This window comes from Asterias rubens, unplaced genomic scaffold (assembly GCF_902459465.1).
Source record: "Asterias rubens unplaced genomic scaffold, eAstRub1.3, whole genome shotgun sequence".
NCBI lineage: Eukaryota > Metazoa > Echinodermata > Asteroidea > Forcipulatida > Asteriidae > Asterias > Asterias rubens.
The window spans coordinates 1,904-27,254 of record NW_022985778.1 but is presented as its reverse complement, the minus strand read 5'-3'; the positions used below and the strand labels follow the sequence as shown (position 1 = coordinate 27,254).

Here is a 25,351-nt window from a genome sequence, read left to right as displayed (position 1 = left end):
TGGACATCGCTCCCATCCTCATCCTGAAGCCTCTTCTCAATGGACTTCTGATATCTTTGAAGATACCTCTCAGATTCCTTCTTCTCTGCATCGCGTTTCATGGCTTCAATCTCTCTCCTCTTGCGTTCTATTTCCTCATTTTCTTTCTCAAGACGTAGTTTCTCGGCTTTCCGCTGTTCTTTCTCTCGCGTCAGCTCTTGCGTCATTCTCAAGACTTCTTCCTCACGTTGAGACTCCATCAACTGTCTCTGCTTTTCTGCCTCTTGCTGCTTAGCCTCTAACTTCAACCTGTCTTCCTTGAGCCTCTCAATTTCTCTCTGAAGAGATGTCTTCTCTGCCGTTTGCTTCATTTTTTCTTCTTCGAATTCATCCTCTCTTCGTTCCCGTTCTTCGTCCAGACGCCGTAGTTCATCTTCAAATTGTTTCTTCTCTGTTTCATTCTGAGATGATATCCCTTGTAGCAATTCTCTCTGTCGTTTCTTGGTTTCTTCCTCTATCTTCTTCCGTTCGTTTTCAAGATGTTCTTCTTTCTTCCTCAGGCTGTCTTCTTCCCATTTTCTTTTATCTTCTTCTCGCCTTCTCTCCTCATCCATTTTAAGCCGTGTTTCTTCTTGCTTTCGCCGCAAGGTATTGAGCTCATCTTTATCTTTTTCAATTTTCTTTCTTTCTTCTTCCTGTCTTTTTAACTTCTGTTTCAATTCCTCTTCCTGTTTTTCTAATTTTTGTTTCATTTCTTCTGCTTGCCTCTTCATTTCTCTCTCAAGATTCTGCTTCTCCAATTTCTGGACATCTTCAACCTTTTTCTGGGCAGTCTCCGCATTTTTCTGGGCATCTTCAACTTTTTTCCTTTCATCTTCAACCTTTCTCCTTTCATCTTCAAGACGTTTTTCCTGAGCACGCCTCTCATCCTGTAACTTAACTCTCTCCTCCTCAATCCTCTCCTGCTCACATCTCATCTCCGTTTCCAGAAGCCTCTTTTCTTCATCTCTTCTCATCTCCTCCTTCTGCCTTTCCTCCTCAAGTCGTTTTCGCTCTCTCTCAAGAAACAGTCGCTCTGCTTCATTCTTTTCTTCCACAGTCTTCATCTCCGCCATCTCCTTCCTAAGTTCCTCTTCTAGCCTCTGTTCTTCTGCCTCAAGCTCCCTGTTTGCCCTTAGTCTCTTTTCTTCCTCCATCTTCTCCTGTTTCTTCCTCTCCAAACGTTCTTCTTCTATTTTATGTTTTCTCTCATCATCAGCTCTCTTCTCTTCATCCCTTCGCCTCTGTTCTGCTTCTTCCCTTTCTCGCTGCTCAGCCTTTAGTCGCTCAGCCTCTTGCTTCAAAGCCTCATGTTTCTTCCTTTCCTCCTCACGTTGCTCCTCCTCCTTACGTTCTCTTTCCTTCCTCTCTCGTTCCTCCCTCTCTCTGTCTTCTTTCTCCGCCTCTTCTCTCTCTCGTCGCTCCTTCTCTATTTCTTCCTGTTCCCTTCGTAGCTCTGCTTCAACTTCAATCTTCCTTTGCTTTTCGCGTTCTGCCTCTTCAGCCTCCCACAGTTTCTGCCGCTGAGCCTCTGTTTTCTCGGCCTGCTTTAACTCCTCATGAACACTTGCCTACGATGAAAAACATACACAAAACAAATTTAATCATCCTCGTCCTAATGACATTTTCCAACTAATCCATCTCAGACCTATTAGCCCTCACATCGACAAAAAAATACAAAGACAGGTGACAGGTCCTGGCACATCCTAAATTGTCTAAAGAATATGTGTCTAACAAAAGACCAATGCTTCCTTTGGGGCAGGTGGTCCAACACCTGTTCCTGCTGTTTAATTACACGAACACTAAATCATCTGACACTGGTCTATTCATGTAAAGTGCAAGGCTACTTAGGATCATTTTTGCACAGGAATTTATTTAATTGGTACGACAATGCAGGTATTAAATGTTCCTTTCTGGGCTGTATAGGTAAGATGGCGTGAGTAAAGGTGATATGACTTAATCATTGAAGTGACCACTTGAAGTCAGAAGCGCATACAGATTGGACATAGTGGTGCTTAACCGGTAAGTGAACGATGCTAGTCTTTCATAATTTTTATTTCAAAATATAATAAATTATAAACTAAAATAACTTTTGTATAGGGAAGGTACACGTTTGGTAATTACTTAAAACAAATATTAACTTAACAACTGACTTGGTAACGAGCATTGGAGAGCACTTGATAGTATAAAACATTGTGGAAAACGACTCCCTCTGAAGTAACGTAGTTTTTGAGAAAGAAGCATTTTCTCACTAAAATAATAAAATACTTCTAGCTAGAAGTCTTTTATTCCTATCTGAAAGCACACAAATTCGTCTAACAAGGGTGTTTTTGTTTCATCATTTTCTCGCAACTTCGATGACCGATTGAGCCCAAGTTTTCACAGGCTTGTTATTTTATGCTTACATGTATGTTGGAATACACCAAGTAAAAAGACTGGTCTTTGACAATTACCAAACGTGTACCATGTCCGCTAATCTTAAGGAGTGCGAAGGCCAGGACCAAATTTCATGAAGCTGTTTACCAAAACAAAAATTTTGCTACGCAAGAATAACCTAGAAACCAGTCACTGACAATAGGCAAAAAAACACTATATTATTTGTTTAAGCTAAATTGCATAGCAACCACCTGATCAGTAAAGCCTAACTGTGCTCTGACAAAAAAATGCAAAATGTACTTCTACTAAACCATGTAAATATTTGTATTTATTCTGAAGAATCTTAAGTTCAGCTGTCATTTTTCACCAAGTAGCTCATTCTTAAAATTTAACACAATGCCACAAAAACAAAATTCATTAGGTATCACGTCATTGTAATGACCATTTAAAATTCTTGTTACTCAAAGATTGTTTAGTGCCAATTGTTAAAATTCTTAGAAATATATACTTAAACATAATATGATAACAGTGCAATGATTTTTAAATTGATAATTATTGTGAGCATCAACAATCGATAGATGTAATACATGCATACGGGATAAACATGTTTGATACTTCGTTTTTGAAAGAGCAAGGGCACCAAGGCATTTTCTCCTTATAAAGTGCACCTCTATGTAGAAATTGTAGCTTTCTATTGGAACATTTCATTTCAAGGAGCACCAAGGCAATGACCAGAGGGACAACAGAGGCGATTGACTCTGCCGGCCTGGATAAAGGATATTATATAACTGACATACAGATCCTTGTCATTTGATTGGTGGAACTTACTTCACGTGACATTCACTATTACTCCCATCCCCACCGGCGATCAAAAAGACCTATTCACCCATGGGGAATAGCAGTTCCCATTCAACAGTTAGGATCATCCTTGTTCCCAATGTTTTTGAGCAGTACAGCGCCGCTGCGCCGCTGCTAAAACAAAAGAGCACCTGTGCAAAAGGTTGTGATCCGATTTGTGCATTGTTGCTGCTACGCGGCGCTATATGATTTTCGATTGTCAGTAATTTGTGTGATTTTTCATAATGTTATACTTTTAAAATACATCAAATGACAAGGATTTGTTATATAAAACAAATATTGAGTGTTTTTAATTCATGGAATGGAAGGAATATTATAGCTCGGTAAAATTTGGACTGTTCCATTTCACTCGGCTTCGCCTCTTGAAATGAAACAGTCCAAATTTTACCTTGTGATAATATTCCTCCCATTCCACTCTGACCCACTCAATATTTGTATACTATTTTAGTTTTTACTCTACACTAATGTGAGATAAGAACGGTCTCTGAGCCCCTCAAAAGATAAATCCATTCAACTGGGATTTGAACCCACAACCCCTGCCATCAAATCAAGCTCATCAGGAAAAAACACCCTTACCAGGAAAAAAGTGAGATACTACTGTAATGACTACTTTTGGCTGGCAATTTAAAAAATACAAGGGATGCATGACTTGAAGTTATATAATACAGGATTGATAAGAATTCAATTGTTTAAATTTAGTCTGAAAGCTTGTTATGAAGTTCATACTAGAACCATTTTCTCTGTAAAATATTTTCATCTGAGAAACATGTATTTGAAAACCTTACTCCAATGTGTAATGCAACAGCTAATGTCGATTGTCACAAAGTTAAGGAAATGAGTTTATTTGCTGAAAATTGTGCATGAGTTTTTTTCTATTTTCTCCTGACTCACACCACAGAATAAGCCCAAATTTTTCACAGGTTTTTTATATCATGGTTGATCAAATAAAAAACTATTTTCTCTTTTAAAATTACCTGACATTACCCATCAAACCATCACTCAAATCAAAATACAAGCGTCTAGATAAACTCATTCCACAGGTACATAAAAAGATACTTACACCAATTGCATTCTCTCCCAGTTACAAAAAATTCCTTTGAATGAATTGTTCTCCAGACAAGTACAGCAACAAAGCCTCCATCTCGCTATTCCAAAACAAGTTTTACGAACGTAGTCATAAAAACATTATCATACCAACCAATCCACAGCTCAAAAGCACCAACAAATCATCACACACAAAACAAAGGCACATCACAATAAAAGGATGCAATGAACATACTCCACGTAGATGTACACCAAGCTTTCTAGAGCACTTGGCCTTGATGGAATTGCTCGCTCCGGTTTAATGTGAGACGACAATGGCCATCTCAGCTCCACTATGCCAGTGGTGACTAGCCAAGCGAATCAATATTAGACAGTACCAATAAATAAGGGTGACGGTTTGTGGCTGTGGGAGGCATGCCGTCATGGCCAATTAATGAATAAAATATATTGTGTGAAAAATTAAATTGGAACACGCTACCCTTACTTAACAAAATGATCTATAATTTGCCTATAGCTTAGGTGAAGCTTGGAAGGTTTATTTCATTTCTAAAAGATAATGGTTTCTCTACAATGTTCTTGGTATAAAAATTGAATCTGGTTTTTGCATATTTACTTGGTTTTATTTCAACTTGGTCATCCATATTGATGAGCAACTACATTTAAAGAATTGTTGAATTGTTTGCAACGACACGTGTTTTCTTAAGGTGTCTTAAAATGGCTTAAATTATTCTTTTTTGTTTTTGAAGCTTTTGAAAATTGTGAGACCCACTCATGTAGCATGGTTTATAAGGTGCTTCGGTGCTATCAGCAGCCACTAAAACTCAGCAGTAAGTGTAACTAGGTTCTTCTACGTATGCATTGCACAACACACAGAAATTTGCTGTAGAATATCTGAGCTCTATTTCACAAAGAGTTAAGATCGATATTAGCTATAGATTGCGTCAGTCTCATTTAAAGACATTGCACGATTGGTAATTTTCAAAGACTAGCCTTCACAGTTGGTGTATCTCAACATGCATAAAATAACAAACCTGTGAAAATTTGAGCTCAATCGGTCTTCGAAGTTGCGAAATAATAATGAAAGAAAAAAAACACCCTTGTCACACAGAGTTGTGTGCTTTCAGATGCTTGATTTCGAGACCTCAAATTAAATCTGAGGTCTCAAAATCAAATTTGTGGAAAATTACTTCTTTCTCAAAAACTACGAGGGAGCTGTTTCTCCCAATGTTTTATACTATCAACCTCTCCCCATTACTCGTTACCAAGAAAGGTTTTATGCTAATAATTATTTTGAGTAATTACCGAAAGTGTTCACTGCCTTTAAGCACAGTATGATGTATACAAATTATCACTAGCCTATGAATGGCAATACTGACAACTATAAACCTAAAGATTAATCTTAGTATTATGTGAAATGGTGCTCTGAACACTTTATACGAAAAACAGTCTTTATGATGTTGGGGTTTTTTCCATATTGAAATTAGCTTGTCAAGTACTGGACTGGCAGTCCATTGACTTCAAGCTATTGTCCAATCACGCTCCCCACACACAAGTCCATCAGCCTCAATTCATATCATTACAACAACAATGATTACAAACCATTGTACGAGTCACCTTAAAGCTGTTCTATTGACAAGTTACTAATGCATTACAAGAAGCAATCATTGGGTCCATCCCCATCTCTTGAGAAAACCATAATTAGTATTTTAAATTAATCTCCTTAAAAATGCATCAGAGAAGAGATGAGAATAAAACGGGTAGGTGGCAACTATTTAACAAAAGCCAATCTGCAGTCAGTAGATTTGTTTGGGGAAAAGACTATAGATGTAACCTGTAATGCCACATGTGAAAAACAAAAAACATGGAGCCTGGACTTCATGCAGGCATGAGTAGTATTAGGATTATACTGTTTCAAGGGACAACCAAGGTCATGGCCAGCCTGGGTATAGAGGTGATTGCCTCTAGCCTCTATTCCCTATGTAAAACATCAGACTTGAGATACACTAGCGGGTTGCTGCAATAAAATGCTGCAAGTGTAGCGTTGTGTACAGGGGAGGGTTAGAGTGGCTGGGCAGGGTCACAACACAAATCACTGTGGCAAACCACCCATCCTAAAAGTAAAAACGAATCTTAGTGCTTTGTGAAATTGTATACTTGTCCGCTTTTTTTCCATTTCGGCATTATTTGTCGATTCACATGCATATTTTCCAGTTTCTAGTGTAGGCCTCTTTGGTGGAAGCAGTTTATCATTCATTTTGAGGGGCTCCAAGGTTAAATTCAGTTTTGTGATCCACTCACTTTCAAATAGATAGAGTCCTTTAAATGAAACCAAGAAATAAACGACAATTCTCTAACCTCACAAGAGCGTGGTGTAAAATACCAGAGTGTAATATTTTTGTTAAAATCCCAAAAAAGGTTTGATGACGTCACACTTCATACATGGTCTGTACATTTTTGTACAGAGAACTTAAATAATATTCAGTTAAAACTGCTTTGAATTTGACCTTTTAACAGGCACAACATTTTCCTTGGAAATGTACAGACCCAGTTGCATTTGCTGTTCAATGATGTTATTTTTTAAATCTCACTCTAACAGAATGTAACATAAAATGATATACATCATTTGAAAGTAAGACTTTTTCCCATTTTCAAGAGGACTTACTATTGGAAAATTAATGCATTACAAAAATGAACTTGTCATTGGAGTCCCTCTTTTACTAGACACTATAGACAAATAACCAGAGGTCAAGAGCTAAATTAACCTGGCTACCATTAAGGTCTACTAAAGCAATAAGCAATATGTAACAGACAGTTGAAGTTAAATGACTGTTCATGCCTACACATATATCACAAACTGTATCGTTAATATTTGATTCTCAATATAACATTCTCCTATGAACACAAAATTAGTGCAACATTTTGGCACAACATCCTGACAGCTTGAAACCTGAGATTCTGCAGTTTATCAGTTGAAGTACTAATAAGATCCTAAAAATGAGTTACAACATTTTAGACTAAACTCTGGCTTTGAAAAGCTTTGTAAATGAAAAATATTGGTTTATATTGATATCTGAAACAAAAAGTCGCATCCCCTTAAGGTGATCCCCTGGCTGCCGCTTCCCAGGTTGTATCGCAATTTGGGTGTGATCCCTGGCTATACGGCAGTTAACGGTTGTATGGCATCTGACTGGCACCCCCGAACAATGATACTGACAAAATAGGGACACCGCCAACATAGGGCTAGATAGCTCAGTTGGTAGAGCGCCGGCACGTTAATCCGGAGGTCGTTGGTTCGAATCCCACTCTAGTCAATTCTTTGTTCAACCCCAAAAATCATCTGAAAAATATTGCCACCCCAATATTAGTACCAGTACAGGTAAACAAATTAATTAAACAGGACCAAATGTCTCTGATCTTTACCGAATGACTTGCATAAATATTGTGGTGTAAAACAATGCTGTTTGGATCAGTCATTTGCTGTATCCATTTTATTTAGTTGAACGTTCATGGTCACATCAAAACATCACTGCTTATAATGTTTTCATACAATAGATTTTGGAATCACAAAATCAAAATTAATTGCTTGACTCATTCCTCAAAACTAAAACATTTCAAACACAAATATTCCCGCATTGCAAAGACTCTTTCTAAAATGTAAGTAAAGTGAACATCTTTGAACTTTTCTATGTTAATTTTACTGGGAAGGTATACATTTGGTAATCATTTGTATGCAATACAAACTATTGGTTATAATAGAATACTACAGCACTTTGGTATAAAACAGTATATATTTTTTAGTATAAATTATTTCACTTTGAAGTAATGTGTCTATGTACAAACAAGCAAGTTTGTATGCCCCACTGCAGTATCGATTCTAAGATTGTGTAATACAACTATGGGTTATTCTTCCTGCATGGACAAATTTGCTCCAGATTTTCGGCGATATCTCAAAAAGCGCTACCCTTTGAAAAGAAATCTTCATTCAAAAGGGATCAAAACTATCAAATGGTTCCAAAAACAAAAGGTATACTTTGCCTGTAAGATAAAAACCGACTAAAACAAAAGATTAGACTCACCCTTCGCTGCAACTTCCTTGCCTTCTCCCATTCACTCTCCTCTTCAACATCATCATCTTCAGAATCCCAATCATCATCTTCCTCCTCCTCCCCCTCCTCCCCATCTCCTCCTTCTTCCTCCTCCTCACCCTCGGGTTCATCCTCCTCCGTTGTTCCTGTATCAATCTTAGGGCTCTCCCCTGACCTTCCAGACAGCCCTCTTGCCTGTTCTTTATTCTCCTGATTTGGGAGTGATGGTAATTTCCTCTCGATTCGGGGTGAGACGCCTGGAACAGGGGAGCGTGGTGAAGATATAACCGCTGATGATGGGGTCGGTTTGGTCTTGGAGGCTAGGCTATCTGAGTTGGTTTGGATTCTTAAGTCAACAGGCTTCTTAGCTGCAACATCTAAATATAAAAGAAAGATATAGTAGGTTTATGAATTCAACTTTGACTTTGTAACTATTAATTTTTAGTTGTCAATGGGTAGTTGAAAAGCCGCACTCGCATCTGGACATAGCAGATAGTCGCTACTTTGACACTAGTCGCATTAGTTGCTCAGGCATGATAATATAAAAACATTTAATTTACAGTTAAAAGAAACAAATTACTGGTTTTACATATAGTGTTGGAAGGAAAAAAATAATAAATTAAGATAAATATATTATATATTTTTATTTATTGAATATTCATCTTACCTCCAGTGTGGTTTGACGTATTGGATGGAAGAAGGTCATCCTGAAATTGTCAAAGTAAGCACCAAATAAATCATTTTAAATCAACACTTCAAAGTGATTTTGAAAGGTGAGAAAACCATTTGAAGTCTCTCACCTCACATTCGACGAAAAATTAAGCTCAAATTTTCACAGGTTTGTTATTTTATGCATATGTTGAGATACACCTCCTGTGAAGGCTAGTCTTTGACAATTACCAATGGTGTCCACTGCCTTTAATGAGATGAGTACAAAAAGACTTTTTACTATAGACTGAGACATCTTGCTCTTAAGAAGTTCAAACTGTAGCCACTTTAAGCAACATTTTGCAAATTTTCCTGAACATTTTTTTTGAACATCATTAAAAAAATGCAAGGTCCATTTTGTTGTCAAAATTTGGGTCACAGTATTTTTAAAATATTATTCAGGCAAAAACTGAGCCAGGCAACTTTAATCATCATTCACATTAAAAATACAAACAATATAAAAAAAAAATTCCTGAAAACTCCTTTTGTAATAATGTTCTGCTGTAAAGTACAAATAACCAGGAAACCAGTCACAGAAGGTAAGAGGGATACTGCATTTTGGCTGGTAACCTTCTTCTGGTACACAGATTTATTTTGTGCATCGCTACTTGTTGCGCTAAAAGCTCTATAAAATTAAGCCAAGCTCAAAATAAGTGTTCAGCATGACTTACATTACTTTTATTTGCATTGGAAAAGTGTGTCTAACAAGTGGAATTCTAAAGAATTAGAAAGCGAAACCATTTTGGTTTAAATATTTCTATGTTTTTCCAGCAGCATAATGTGTTTGATTTTCCACTCACCTATGCACTCAACTAAACAAAAATACATTAAATGTTAGATGAAGCGAGAAAAGGTTAAGAAAACAAACAATAACATACAACAAATTTAAGAAAGGAAATGGTGAAAACTTACGTCAGAGTCCCAGTCTGAGTCTGTTTGCATGCAGAGGAAAAAAGAAGGTTGCCAATCAATAAGGAAAGCAATTAAACAAATTTTAAATCTTTTAGAAGTACAAAAACAGTGTTTTAAAGATGACACCAGCAGTGTTTTCCTATTTTAGCGATCTAGATAATAAAAAAACATTTGTTGAACGAGTTGTGCGCCACTAACCTTACTGAATATTAGCAACTGATGGAAAATACATTTAATAAGTGTTTTTAAATGGTTTGGGGTTCGGCCAAAGAAAAGTTTACTATAAAGGATTTGAACCACCAACCTTCAGATTAACAGACCAGTGCTCTACCAAATGAGCCATCCAGCCCTATGTTGACCCCTGTCTCCCTATTTAGTTTTCATTATCTTTGTTTGTGGGTACCAGTCAGAAGCCATATATACATGTTTAAGATGACAGAAGAGTATGTAGATGATATCGTTTTGTTGTCACAAAAGTAACTAGAATGTACTTTTCAGTTGCGCATAACCGCAGTTGGTTTGGGGTGAAGTTTCTTTTTGTATATGAAAAATAAGTAGGAACTACTTGAAAATTGAAAATAACTATAAAGCTTGACTATTGGCTTCTACACTTATACTGATATCATTCAAATGAGTTTTGCGCTCACATTTTGTGGTTTAAAACTCCTTTTTTAATTTTTTTTATAATAACTTTTGAAGACAGTCAATTTTAAAAAAGAAGCTTTTGCCAACTACTTACAAACCAAAAAGATATGTGGTGTAAATGCGAGAAGTAATAATGGCCTTACATTCTGAGCCTAAAGGAGTCTTTCTCATGATATGTTTTTATATTTATTGTTTTGTATTTGAGGATATCTATAGTTTTTTTTTATGATGTGAGACCAACACTTCAAATTCCCGTGATTGTTTTTAATCATTGGCTAATAAAACATTCCAATCTTCTTATCTTCTAATGTTTAAAAAGGTTTACCAGCCCTTAAGACAACCAGTGTCAGGGTTGAAACGCAAGACCATCACCACTTCTTACATAAAGTCATCTGTATGTACTTCATGTGCTGGATGAAAGCAAACCGAAGCAGAGGTCTTACTTAAGTTCCTTACAAAATAAATGAGAAACATACCTTCCTCTTCGTTCCCTTCCGGTTCTTTGGAGGACAAAGGGTTACTATTAGCTTTGATGATTGGGTTCTGGAAAGAAAATTTAAAAGAAAAGATCAACCAAAGATAAATTCAAAGCACTACGAACAAGAGAAATACAAAATCAAAGATTACTGGCAGCAAGTTTATTGTGAGCGCAACAGTTCACATAAGGCTATCCTTGCTATTATGTGCTTTCTTTATTAAAAAAGCAACCATCAGAACCCCTTTTGAAATCGTGCAACACAAAAAGATGTAATAGTGGGTCTTTAAGTTGAAAATCTCTGACAGTATGAATCTTAGATATAAAATAACACTTTGCCAACCTTCATACGTTATCCAAGTTCCTTGTTAAACACTCTCACATCTCACATTTTTCCTTCTATTTTCCCGTGAAATTTATTTACATTATGCCTTCAAGTGTATGTTCTTAGTTTTGCACTGGTTTAAAATCTGTATTTAAATTTTTTATATTATCTCTTACGCATCTTAAATCTCTATTTTCACTCATTTAATTTCATTATAAAATCAGATTTTTATGATAATCAAATGAGGTTTGCTGAGACACCTTGTGCATAAATCTCTTGTTAAGTTGTGGTGGTTCAGAGAAGAACCAGTGGATTGCAAACAAATAGTTTTGATCAGTATGCTCTAATCATCTTCAGAGGAATGCGTGACTCTGTTGCTAGATGCTGAAGGGATCAATTGGTAGGTGGGCTTGGCTCAATGGTGCATGAAGGCGGGAACGGGAACAGGATAAGCTGGGCTTATCAATAATAATAATAATGTTATTAAATAAATAAAGCGCTTTATAAATGCATTTAAGTTAAGTTAAAGACAATGGACACTATTGGTAATTGTCAAAATCCAGTCTTCTCACTTGGTGTATCTCAACATATGCATTAAATAACAAACCTGTGATAATTTGAGCTCGATTGGTCATCGGAGTTGCGAGATAACTATGAAAGAAAAAACACCCTTGTCACACGAAGTTGTGTGCTTTCAGATGCTTGATTTCGAGACCTCAAATTCTAAACTTGAGGTCTCAAAATCAAATTTGAGGAAAATTACTTCTTTCTCGAAAACTACGTCACTTCAGAGGGAGCCATTTCTCACAATGTTTTATACTATCAACCTCTCCCCATTACTTGTTACCAAGTGAGGTTTTATGCCGATAATTATTTTGAGTAATCACCGATAGTGTCCACTGCCTTTAAGTTAAGTTAAGTTAAGGCAAGTTATAATATTGATAATGAGCAAGCAGACCTACCTGGAGACCTCGTTTGACGGTGGAGTCTTTCTTGACTTCTGAATCAGTAAAATGAAGACTGGAATCCTCTTCATCATCCTCCACGTCACTCATCCCGAGTTTATTCAGAACATCTAAGATTTAAGAAGAAATTGATATATGAATTCAGAAAGTGCTCATTTTGTGTGGCGTCACATGACAGATGATGACATCATAATGACATAACTCTTCAAAACACTAAATCTCTATATGGTAGTGTATGCCAAGTTTAATGAATGTCCAAGGTTTTTTATGGCAATCTGTGCACAAAATCTATGGGATTTGGGAAAAAAAAGAAATTGTACTTAAATCAGAGCAAAAAACATGCTTTTCCGGCAAAAGTGCCCGGAAAAGCCAAATATTTCAGGCCTTGCAGGACACTGTCTTTGTTACCACATGGCAAAATTTCATGGCTGTACTTCCCAAGGAATTCTGCGTATATGGCCCATAGAATACTGTGCTTTAGAGGGCACCTTAAGAATAAAATTCAGTAGTAAACAGTGCCCTGATTTGGCCTGGTTCCCCCTACAATCAAAGCGTCCTTTTCAAATGATCTTGCCCCTTCTTAACCCATTTTCCAGCCCTGATAGTCTACCTTTCCTTTGCTGCTTGTCCTGTGAGCTAAGTGGGCGTTTCTCTACCTCACCATTACGCTTGGCTGATGAACACAAAAACATATATCAAATTAAGAATACAAACAACTTAACAGAACATAGGTATGTGTGGAACATTGTGATAACATACTGTACAACCTAATCCCGGTGATTTGTACAGCATGCCTAGTTCAATCATGACCCCTAGATTTATCTATTTGCATAAAAGTCACTTCCAGGAGCTAGTCAACATTACTATTGTTAATTAGCTCTCAGTGTCAAGAAAAAATAGCATGTGATATGAAGCACTGCCCATGGGACAAGGTTCTGCGAGGTCAGTTGAAATGAATATTTGATAAGAGGGCTGGGAGACTAGTTGTAAAGGGTTAGATGGACAGTGTAATTGTGAATACTCATTTGGTAAATTCTAAAACCTCGGAAGATTGTATTTCCGACTAACAAAGTTGGAATCTATATATTTCTGCTTACCTGTTATCTGATGGTCATTCTTCTCTTCTGATATCTGATCAAAACAAATAGAGAACAAAACAATAAATTATATTTGTCCAATTTGCTGTTGAGGGGGAAGTATACCTTGTTAATTGCTCCAAAATATAATGACCGTAAAGATTTAATTGGTAAAGAGCACTGGAGAGCTGTCGGTATTATAACACATTGTTAGAAATGACACTCTTTGAAGCAATGCAGTTTCAGAAAACCTGACCCTTTCTCAGGCATTTGAAAGTACACAATACAATGCAACAAAAAGGTGCTTTGTCTATAAATATTTGTTTTGCACCTTCAATGACCAATTGAGCCCCAGATTGTCACAGGCGTGTTATTTTATGCATATGTTTGGATACACCAAGTGAGAAGACTGGTCTTTGACAATCACCAAAAGTATACCCTGCCTTTAAGCAACAGCTAAAATACATGAAGTGTAAGTCGTTCGTGTCTTTCTCTCTGATAACAAACCAACCGGTTCTTTTCAGAGCTGACACTTCTTCCAAGAAGATCTTACCAATGGTACCAAAAGGAACGCTCTCTACAAAGGCCCGTCATATTTAAATGCTGAGTCTCCTTAAAATACTTACATTTGGCATTTTTTGCGATGGAATTCCTTCAAGAGCACCTAACACATCGTCATCGTCCCATTCACTGCCACTCTGCAACATGAACAAAACAAATATTTGATGTACAATAGACATCATAATTTTATCGAAAAATTAACTAGATCACCCATTAGAAAAACTTCAGCTTAAAGTTGTTTAAACTTTAAAGTATTTTTAAATCTTTCTGGAGACTGTTTTAAAAGCTTTTCAAATTGTACTCGTGTATGAGCAAGCATTTGTACTTTAAACAAATTAAAACAAAAAAGTGGACATCTTTTGAACAAACTACATTAAAAACTCGAATTTTCATGGATGTTTTCCAGGTAAAAGAAGGTTCACAAATGCAGGAAAATAGCCGAGGTGAAAAAAAAACTTTTCTCAACTTTGAAATATTTGAAAAAGTGAATTGTGATTTTACCTCTCCAACAGAAATGACGCTGCTCCTTGCTGAGAGTGGAGGCCCTCTGGGTGTATAGCTATTAACAGGAGGGGCACTATCTCTGGGTGTTGGGGTGGGAGAATCCCATGGATCAGTCTCACTAACAGAGTGACCTCTGACCTTAGCCTGTTTAGCTGGAGTCAATTTGGTGTCAGGAGTGGGATCACCCAGTTTAGACTTGCGTGGGATCTTGCTGCTGTCTTGGTTGGTCCGAGCTGAAGAGCGGGCGCTGCTTGCACTGGCAAGGCTGTCCTTGGAGACTGCTCGAGGAATGCGGGACTTGGAGGCTGTTGATCTTTGGGATGCTGAGGACAATGCAAGGTAACCATGTTGAATGTTTTGAGTATTATTCGTATTTTGAATAAAGAATGCTATTTTTGAAACATTTTCATCACATTATCATTGTCAAGATAAAATAAAATAATTAAAAGTCAAATGTGTAATCTCAAAAGGAACCAAAGAAGAATCTGAATTCCTCCCTCCAAATAAACAAAACAATTTGCACAACTTTTTCCATCATTCATTTCATCCATAGATCCTCCCATGAATGCTGGCAGTACAGTTCACTATCTATGATTTTGTTTTAAGGTATACTGTGGTGTGATTTTAATAGCGTATGCGTGCAATCTCCTTTGAAATTTGTATCGTAGGCAGGGGTGTGGTTGTATACATCTCAAGATGACAGTTGTTATACTTTTGTATAACCTTGACAGCCACTGTCCAACTTGTAATCACTGTGTATATGTCTAAAGATTTAAAATGAAACAAATAAATAAAATAAAATAATAAATGAAATCCTATGCACGGTGGCAGTAGAAATATCATGTAATACCACTTATTGGAGTTCTGACCATGCACACACTTCACATAACAATGCATTTACTAGGGGGGGCTGATTTCACAAAGAGTTGGATTGATCTTAACTGCGAATCAAGCATAATTGCTAAGCAAATTGGATAGCTGTCACTATGCAAATCACTCTGGTAATACTGACAAACTCGTCGTAAGGCTAATAATAATCTTAATGCAAATCAAGAATTTCCTGGAAAATTTGTGTAATGTGTAACAAGCTTACTATGTTGTGACTCTACCTTGGTTGGTTAATAAATCTGTAACCGTAAACAAATCTTACCATCAAAGCTTAGAATAGATTCATTGTCGGATTCCACCACAAACTTGCTCAGTTTCACTGCCTTAGACACCTGAAAACAAAAGTCGACAGCATCAATAATGTAACTCATGACTTGAATTGAACCTGGGCAATTGCCCGCATGCTGAGCAACCAGTGTGCAGATGAGCTCATTACATCATCTTATTTATCCTACATTAGATCGCACAGGATTTTGGCTACATTTGTAAGTTCAGCTGGCATAAAGTTTGTGCGTAGTTTTCCAAACAAAGTTTCCTTTTCTTGAGATTTTGTGCGCCATTGTGGAAGGCAAGCAAAAAAAAACATATCTTTACATATACATTCCCTACAGGCTTTTTGTAATCATTGAGGCCAGTTTGTGTGAAGTGTCGCTTCAGTAGAACTATGTCACACTTACAAACACAGGATTCTCTTCATGCCAGTCCTTGCATCATCTGGCAGTGGCACCCAACTCAGTGATTATGATACATTATTATACCCCTTACAGATATTCTGCCTTTTCATTGGTTTAGAGCGCGTCACATGATATGTCTTAGTTTTACTAGAAACGGCGGCCATGTGATAGTGCATTGTTTGTGGTGTGATAGTGCCTCGTTTGCCGTGTGATAGTCCGACGACTATCACACGGCGTGCAGTACCAAGACGTCCGTTACGTGTACACGGATGATAAATTAATAGTCTGTAATCGTTTCGGACTACATGACACTACATGTACATTCAGCACAGTAAAAGCTGCATTCACGTCGTCCGTGGATAGTAGCATTCAGGTATGTAACTTAATAGTACAATGTTTAGAAATATTTGGGGTGTTATAAAACAAATATTGACTGCTTTTACTCATGCTTTGGTTAAAACTATGACTCCCTCGGTGATCCCCGGAGTTTCGCCTCGAGAAAATAGAACGCTCCGGGGATCACCTCGGGAGCCATAATAGCATGAGTAAAAGCAGTCAATATTTGTATACTATTTATTCAGTGCTTTTCATTGTGACTAACCTTGGGCTTTGGTTTTACTGGTTCATCCGCCTCAGATGCCGAAGCTCCCCATGAATCGTCGCCAAATGAGTCCCTTTAAATAATCATAATTATTCAGCATTAATCTTATTATAATAACAGTAACTTGGTTCTTAGATACTGACCCCCCTTGCAACGAACCTCCACACAATGCAGGTCTACCGTTTCTGGCATTTTGGGAGTCAAATGCTTTGTGTAAAACTTTGCTCCCAAAATGCTGGATAGGATAGGTGCCATGCAAGTGCGCTGTGCATTCTGAAATGAGCCAATGCCAATGTTCTGATTTTACGTGTATTGGGACTGCTTCCATGTACAAGAATTGCATGAGTGTGTGACCACTCTAGGGCATTGGCGGCTTCAGCCATGTCTATATGGCTATGGCTGGATTGCCAACAAATAATAATAACAAATTTGTATATAGCGCGTTTCACAATAACCGTATCAATGCGCTTTACATTAGTGCCTTGGTCATAGGGCCAATCCCTTTTTAATGTTTCTCAGCTCCCTAGGGGGGTATACAGCCCTGAGCTGCCTGTAAGGCGCTTGTGGCTTTTTCATACACAATATCAACCTCTACCCTCGTAGGTACCCATTTATACCCCTGGGTGAAGAGAAGCATATTATAGTAAAGTATCTTGCCCAAGGACGAAAGTGTCACGACCGGGATTCAAACCCACACTCTGGTGACTGCACCAGAAAAAAAGCCTCTTAGTCTTAGGTTTTAAAGTCTTCTCATTTATTACAATCACCTAAATAATAATAATAATAATAATAAGACTTGTAATGCGCACATATCCACCCTGCTGGGTGTTCAAGGCGCACCTGGACTGATTTCATAGCTCTGTTTTAAAGCAGAAAATATGGTTTAACAATTCTCTGCTGAGAAAAATTTAGCAGGATATCAGTCACAGTCACAAACCATATTCTGGTAAGCATAATTGTTTTGGCTTGGCTATTTTGTATGCTTAAGCAGCTCTATGAAATCCGACTGAAAATAGTTATGAAACATAAATTGTAAAAATAAACTTACTTTCCAACAGATATGTCATCCTCTTCATCATCTGTCATAAAAGAGAGAGAAAAATGTTTGTCAAAAGCATCTCACCAGATTTTTCAGTATTTAAATGTAAAATGATCACCCAATTTGACATACATGTACATGTTCTATCTGTACATTTCTATTCACTCCAACTAAACTACATCCTTCATCACAGGCATGATTTCGTTCCTTGAAAAACAATACAGACATTTCATCAAGTACAAGGGCAAACCACATGTACACAAGGTGAATTAAAATGGATATTCAGGCTTTTGAATCATAATATGTCTGGTTTTTCAAAGGGCAAACAAATTGGAATTCTGAATAAGGTAGGAAGATTTGCATGCCTGTTCTTTATTAGGGTATTTAGAAACAAACATTTTCTATGAAAACAAACTTTCAAAAGAACTTCCATCATTTCCAAACCATGTATCACGACATGCACAAAGCTATCATCTTCTTTATCGACCCTTTACATACCATATTCATCAGCAGCACCACCGCCACCTCCAAGACTGAATCCAAGTCCAATTCCTTCAGATCCAGCTGTAGAGCCAAACATACTAGAGCCTGGTCTCACAACGGCTGCTCTAGGGCGTCTGTTGGAGTTGAACTCATCTATGAGATGGGAGCATCTGTCGTGAACAAATGGACACTTATAAGGAGGCAACCTTTGAAAAATGTCTTGAAGCATCTTACTTTACTAAGGGAAAGTCTCAAAAGACGAGTGAGTTCTAGGCACGAAGGTAGGGTCCTGAAGGCACACACCAGCAATCCAGTGGACCAACAGAAGGTTCTGCTGGACCACAACATACACTGCATTTACACTCCATCCAGAAAAGTGGATTGAGATCCAGCACTTTTATCACGACCACAGATCAAGATCTGGTGTCGCGTTTACACCAGTGCTTGATCCAGTTCTTATCGAGCTTTTGATCGCAGCAGTCACACAAAAACACAAGCACAAAGCCCTGCCATTTCTATAGCAAAACCTAAAATGTATTAAGTATACCAAGTGAGTAAATAAACATTACCCATGGAATCCTCCCATGATTGCGTGATCGTTGGCCGTCCATCCTTTACTGTCCTTGATTTCAGTATCTGCTTTACGATCCAACAGTAACTTGACCAGTCCAATCTGGTCTGATTGAGAAGCTAGCATCAGGGCAGTCCTAAGCATGGAAGAGAAAGAAAAATTAAGTCAGTGTCTCTGACAAAACAAAGCACCTTTTTTGATTGATGTATTAACTGCAACAAGATCAGTTACTTTGATTTTACTATTACATGTACACTGATGTATGACAAGGTGGTGGGTTCGAATCCCAACCAAGTCGCATCTGTATTTTTGTAATCTTTGTTATAAATATAACAGGGGGCCTCTACTTAACAAGCTTTGCATTCTAAAGACCCCGTTCCACATCTATGTTGATGGTTAAAGTATTACTTACCGTTATGGTTAAAACTAGTACTAAATGAAACCATCTCTTCTGTTATTTCATGTTCATAAATACCTCAGACAGTTTCACTATTCCTATTGGTGGAGAGCGCGTCACAAGGGGGTGTTTAAACGGCTGCTAATGACCAGCTGGAGCTCTGTTTATAACCGATTGTTTTCGGATACTACGCGCTAGTCTTGGTGGAAGATGTTTCTCGTTACGGCCGATGCGGGTGCTGCCGGTGAGCTGGCCGCGCTATGTGAAAGGGAAACGAGAAACATCTTGCACCAAGACTGCGCACACAAACGGATCCGAAAACTGTCGTCTCGGTCACAACAATCCAACAAGGCATTTATGAATGGGAATAAAAGAGTAGTGACTCGTTCTTAAACTGCTGTTTAAAACCTTGCAGGGTCGTTGCCGTGCGATAAAGGCCCTCGCTGTTTAAGAACTCGTCGCTACCCTTTTATTCCCTTATTTATGTATTGTCCTGATTATGTGGAATATAAAGTAAAGTAAACTAAAGTAAAGTCATATAAAGTATTGCCTGCAGTACTTAGATAGCAATCAATATTCTTCATGCAATTATTTTGGGGGTTGAACAAAGAATTGACTAGAGTGGGATTTGAACCAACGACCTCCGGATAACGTGCCGGCGCTCTACCAACTGAGCTATCTAGCCCCATATTGGCGGTGTCCCTATTTTGTCAATATCTTTGTTCGGGGGTGCCAGTCAGAAGCCATACAACTGTTAACTGCCGTGTAGCCAGGGATCACACCAAAATTACGATACAACCTGGGAAGCGGTAATTATAACATTAGTGTTGTGTCATGGCAGAGCAAATAAGAACACCATTGGGCCGACATCTTGACACAGGGCACACCCGGGATGTAGTGGTTAAAAAAAATCTGATCTAGAATTCAGGGAACAGTCCAATCTTACAACCAAAAGTGCTTTAAAAAAATACTTATTATCAGCTGTTTCCTCAAAAATGAAACCACTTTTTTGGAAGAAGCTTTACAAGTTGTTTGAAATGCGTGTTGTTTCATTGAAAACAAGAGTTTGGGAATGAATGATTTTACCTGTTAGTGTTATCAGTTGCATTGACGTCAGCATCGTTGTCCAATAAAACCTCAACCATTACATCTTGCTTGGCATCTGTGCACAGATGGAGGGACGTGCTGCCATTCTAGAACATTTAATATACAACAAGTTGGTTGACTAACGATCTTTCCTTTAAAAGTTTACATAATATTAAGAATGACTAGAGGGTTCTTATATATATAGTGCATTTACCATGAAGTCCCAAAGTGAGAGAGTGTGGATCTCCATAAAGCGAATGCTTCTACAATAGACCGTTCCAGTAGGCTCCGCCCACGACGCGAGGGTGGGCAAGAACACGTGGGGCTCTCAAATGCCTTTCTGCACAACTCTGCCGCGCGCGCCAAGATACGCGCACGCATGTCGGACCTTATTCGTCGGACCTTCGTTGCGTTGTGATTGGTCAATAAGCACTGGGGCGGAGCTTAGTGGATCGGTCTATTCCTTCCCATTGAGCCGAGTCCATATTGTGCCTTCAGGATGTCTCTGTGGCCCTTTTGTAAACATGTGGTTACAATAATAAGTAGTTCATATTAAAGCCTTTGTCACACCCGATGGACGTTTTAGAGAGCTCAATATTGTTTCCTGCAAGGTACATGTATGCAGAGCTACACTCTTAAGTACGAGACCTACCTTAACATAACACCATGTACTGGTTTACAAGGTGATGCTGGCGCAATGTGAAGCCAATAAAACCAGGCACACCTGAGCGAACCTCTTCTCTTTTGCGATCAGTGCACTGGGTTCTTTTTCATGCTTTCACAACACACGAGACATACAGCCTTACGTCCCATCAGGAAGACTCAGCAACAATGGTTCAGTTTCTTGCTTAGGGACACAGGTGTCAAGACCATTTCATAGAGCTGCTTAAGCAAAAAACTGCTTAAGCCTGAAAATAGCTTGCTTATTTTACACATGTTACTGGACAAAATTTCGTGACATATACATTGCTTGTGACTGGTAGTTAACTGTTGTTTACTTAGCATAACAATTGAGTGGAGTCTTGGCCGGTAATCTGAATTTACTAAGCATGACTTTTTTTGCGTAAGCATAATTTTGTGCCTAAGTAGCTCCGTAAAATTGGGCACAGGACTCGAACCCACACAATGCTGATCAGAAACACTAGAGCTTGGTTCTGGTGTTGGTCATGGTATCGCAGACTACATGGTCTATGAATTGTAGCTCATATTGGAGAGGTTTTTTTCACAAGTGCAAACCTCACTTACTGGACCACATCCCATAACTCTCATCATTTAAAGGCATTGGACACTATTGGTAATTACTCAAAACAATTATTGCCATAAAACCTTTCTTGGTGACGAATAATGGGGAGAGGTTGATGGTATAAAACATTGTGAGAAAGGGCTCCCTCTGAAGTGCCATAGTTTTAGAGAAAGAAGTCATTTCCCACGAATTAGATTTTGTGACCTCAAGTTTAGAACTTGAGGTCTCGAAATCAACCATCTAAACGCACACAACTTCGTGTGACAAGGATTATTTTTCTTTCATTATTATGTCGCAACTTCGATGGCATATATGTTGAGATACACCAACTGTGAAGGCTAGTCTTTGACAATTACCAATAGTGTCCACTGCCTTTAAATATTCAAATCCTACTTGTACCGAGCTGGTATTTTTAATATACTCACTTTATTTGGAGCATTGACCATGGCTCCACCTTTCAACAGAAGGAGAACCACATCTACAAAGCCCCCATGGGCACCAAGGTGAAGGGCCGTGTTTCCATCCTTATCCACTAGGTTAGGGTCAGCATTGTTTTTGAGAAGTGTCTCCACACATCGGATATGGTTGCCTTGGGCACCCTTCATGAATAATAATAACATTTAAGTGAAAAATAAAATAATGTATTACACTAATGCATTACACTAACAGACCAGATGCTTCATTCTTCTTGTCATGTGAATTATTTTATATTTTTATTAGATTTTCTGTAATAATTTTGTAAAATCAATCTTTTAAAATTCAGCTTTTCATATAATATATACTTTTATAGACTTTGTGGCTTGTAGTGTTTTTGTCTGTTTTATGGTAGATAATAATCAATTGATTTTATAAAAGGCCGAAATGATTTTCCCATTGTGGATCAAAAAGTGAATTGAAATTGAAATTGAAATTGAAATAAGGGCAAGGCAGTTTAAAGGCAGTTTTCTTTCCCTCATGGAGGTGTGTTTTACTATTTTCAGGAAAGCACTTAAAAAACATCTTTTTCCTTAGTGTCTGTTTACTGCTTTATTGTTCATTTGTTGTATTATCTGCATTGCTATTGTTTGTTTAAAGCGCTGTGGTCTAAATGAAATGGCGCTATATAAAAACCCATTGTATTGTATTGTATTGTATACTAATCCTTTGTAAAACTAAAAGGCACCTGCATGAGGATGAGAAAGATTTCTGCTGCAAGATTTAAAAGAGCACCAAAACAATAACTCGAGGCATGGAGGTAGTTGCCTCTGTGAAGTTTCAGGCCTGCACTCACAGAGTAATGTTCCTAGTAATAAAAACTTTGAAATAAACTGATGTTACAGAAAAGGCATTTTATAGCAGAAAACCCCTTCCAATAAAATGAATTCTAATTACAGAAGCACAGCCATGAGTATCCTAAATAGACTAATCACATAGGCCTATTTTATAATATAACCAGGGCTCAATTTCATAAACCACTATGATTCATCTTAATAGGAGTTATTAATATTGCCGTAGCGACTTGTATCATGAAATCACACTTTGCTTAGCAATTTAGATGGCCGCATAGATAAGATCGATCTTAGTTCTTAGTGAAATCATCAACATTGTTGTAGATACAAGAGTGATGCTTTAGTTGTAGGTCTAGCAGTTAAGACATCTGCTTATGGGCTTGAATCCCACCAAGTAGCCAATAGTTTTTGTTCGCAGAAATTGAAAAGCTCTTTGAGTGTAGTTCTTGGATGAATTTAAACACAAATTTGCTAATATTATAGGGTTTTTTTTCCTCATAAATTACCTTCATAAGAGGTGACCGTTGATCATTGTCACACACGTTCAGCTTTGCTTTACTGGAAATCAAGAAAACTGCAAGCTCCTTGTGGCCTTGAGCACAAGCCAAATGAAGCGCAGTCCTGCAGATAAAACATATTATCAATTCATTACAACACAAGTATCAAGTCAAGCAACAACCATTCTTACTTTAAAAATTAGCTTAACATAACATCACAAAAAAGTACATTAGTATGATAATCGGTATCCTAAATCCTAAATCCTCCTGATGGTCAAATTGGATGCGACAAAGAGCAACAATTATGTGGTTTAAATGTATTGTAACAGCTGCCGGTTGACCGACGGGCCAGGGGATGCTAGCAATAGCATGACAGCAGAGCACTGCTAGCTGCCCCTTTGCATGCTGATCGGTGAAACATGCTCACCAGATGGGGTGTCCTCTTAGCTGAGGCCTTCTTCTCCTATGAATTCAGGACTTGTAAAAGTAAAATAACAAGAATAAAAGCTTTGGAACAAGGGACAGAAAAGCCATTGTATTTCTATTTGTAGTCTTGAATAATTTAAAGCAGTGTGCATCGCAACCCATGGTCAATGCTACATTTTTTAGGTGGTTACATTGTGGTAACCAATAACCTTCAGCCTATCTTGTAAAAAGAACAAATCGGAAACAAGTTTTAAAATATGGATGTTTAAGGTTGCGATAATGTAACCCTCCTCCCGATAGCCAACGGGGAACGTTGAATAATTAATATATTATAAGCCTAAATAACACAGGAATCATCAGGACACCACTGTGAACTTACAAACAAAAAATATTGAAACAGACCAAGCAGTAACACAGGATCAGACGCTGTACTTTTTTTTACTGCAGCAGATGTCAAAATTTCAAAATAAATGAGTACACAGCCCGGCCTAGTTAGTAAGTTACTACCTGCTTACTGGGTCTGATTATAAAGATAATGAAGCAATGTTTATTTACACTTTATTTGTCAACCGTGCAGCACAGGGGTCACCAACTTAAACTGTACAAATCAAGATCCAACCTCAACCTCAGGAAGTTCTGGTTTAGCCAGAGAGTGGTCAACTACTGGAACATTCTCCCTCGAAAGGCAATTGAAGCTTCAAGTGTGAACATTTTCAAGGGACATGTGGATAAATTCCTAAAGAACGTCGGGGGGGCGTCTACATAAGCTTGTCTAATCTAAGCTGTCTGTCCCAGTAACCAGAACCACCGTCTCCTCCCCAGTTGTGTGATGGCGTCGTCGGATTCAAGTAAGTCACTATAAATTTCCTCCAATTCCTTTCGGCTTTATCAAAACTAACTAATTTTGGTAATACTAAAAGCACCACACACACAACAGCCAGTAAATATTACATTCATTTACAATACAACATGATTTAACAAAAAAAACTAATCCACTGGCACTGTCCACTGCCTTCAAAAACTGCATTTTGAGTGCAAGATTTATGCTTATTTACTACGTGACACCAATATAGTATTACAGAGCAAAGCCTTCTCAATGCTAAATGATCCAATATAAAACAGGAAGATTGTATTTGAATTGCAGGCCAACCTGTTTTCCTTGTCAAGTTGGTTGACATCTCCTTTTTTGCTTAGTTGCTGCAACTTCACCAAGTCACCATTCCAGGCCGCCTTGTGCAGCTTCGGTAAATCCTTCTCCTTCAGCGAATAACCAGGGGAGGCAAACTCTGCATCTCCAGCAGGACTAGGAGAAGGAGCTTTTACCTTCAGTTTGTTTCCTTTAAATATTTTCTTCATAATTTCAGCATATTTCGCCGATTTCAAGACCCGTATCCGTCCCTTAGATTCAAAGAAGCGTCCTTATGAACGCGACAGCCTCGTTTTGAATTGTCATCTTTGACGTTTGTTTGTTTGTGTCGAGAGCAATTTGCTTGGGATTTGCTCAATCTTGCTCAATCTCGGGATTGAGCAAAATAATCTGTAGATTGCGCAGTTTGAGTTTATTTTGTATTTTTCCCTCTTCCATTTATTATCATCCATTTGAGCTGAAAGTTTGCATCAAATTAC

At 37.9% G+C, this 25,351-nt stretch overlaps 1 protein-coding gene and 1 non-coding gene across 2 annotated transcripts; one reads left to right on the top strand and one right to left on the bottom strand.

Moving 5' to 3' along the window:
- Positions 1-25,143, bottom strand: LOC117306681 (trichohyalin-like; the record flags this gene model as incomplete). Its single annotated transcript, XM_033791164.1, is given in 19 exon segments — positions 1-1,589; positions 8,373-8,758; positions 9,049-9,088; positions 10,002-10,021; positions 11,123-11,189; positions 12,409-12,521; positions 13,022-13,084; positions 13,509-13,542; positions 14,114-14,185; positions 14,550-14,875; positions 15,703-15,772; positions 16,716-16,788; positions 17,764-17,794; positions 18,253-18,407; positions 18,807-18,944; positions 20,292-20,398; positions 21,960-22,133; positions 23,309-23,423; positions 24,876-25,143. Coding segments are annotated over 19 exon segments (3,779 nt in total), but the record flags the coding sequence as incomplete, so codon positions are not given.
- Trnan-guu lies at positions 7,535-7,607 on the top strand. Its single transcript has one exon. It is a non-coding gene; the product is annotated as a tRNA-Asn (tRNA).
- Positions 25,144-25,351: the final 208 nt, after the last annotated feature.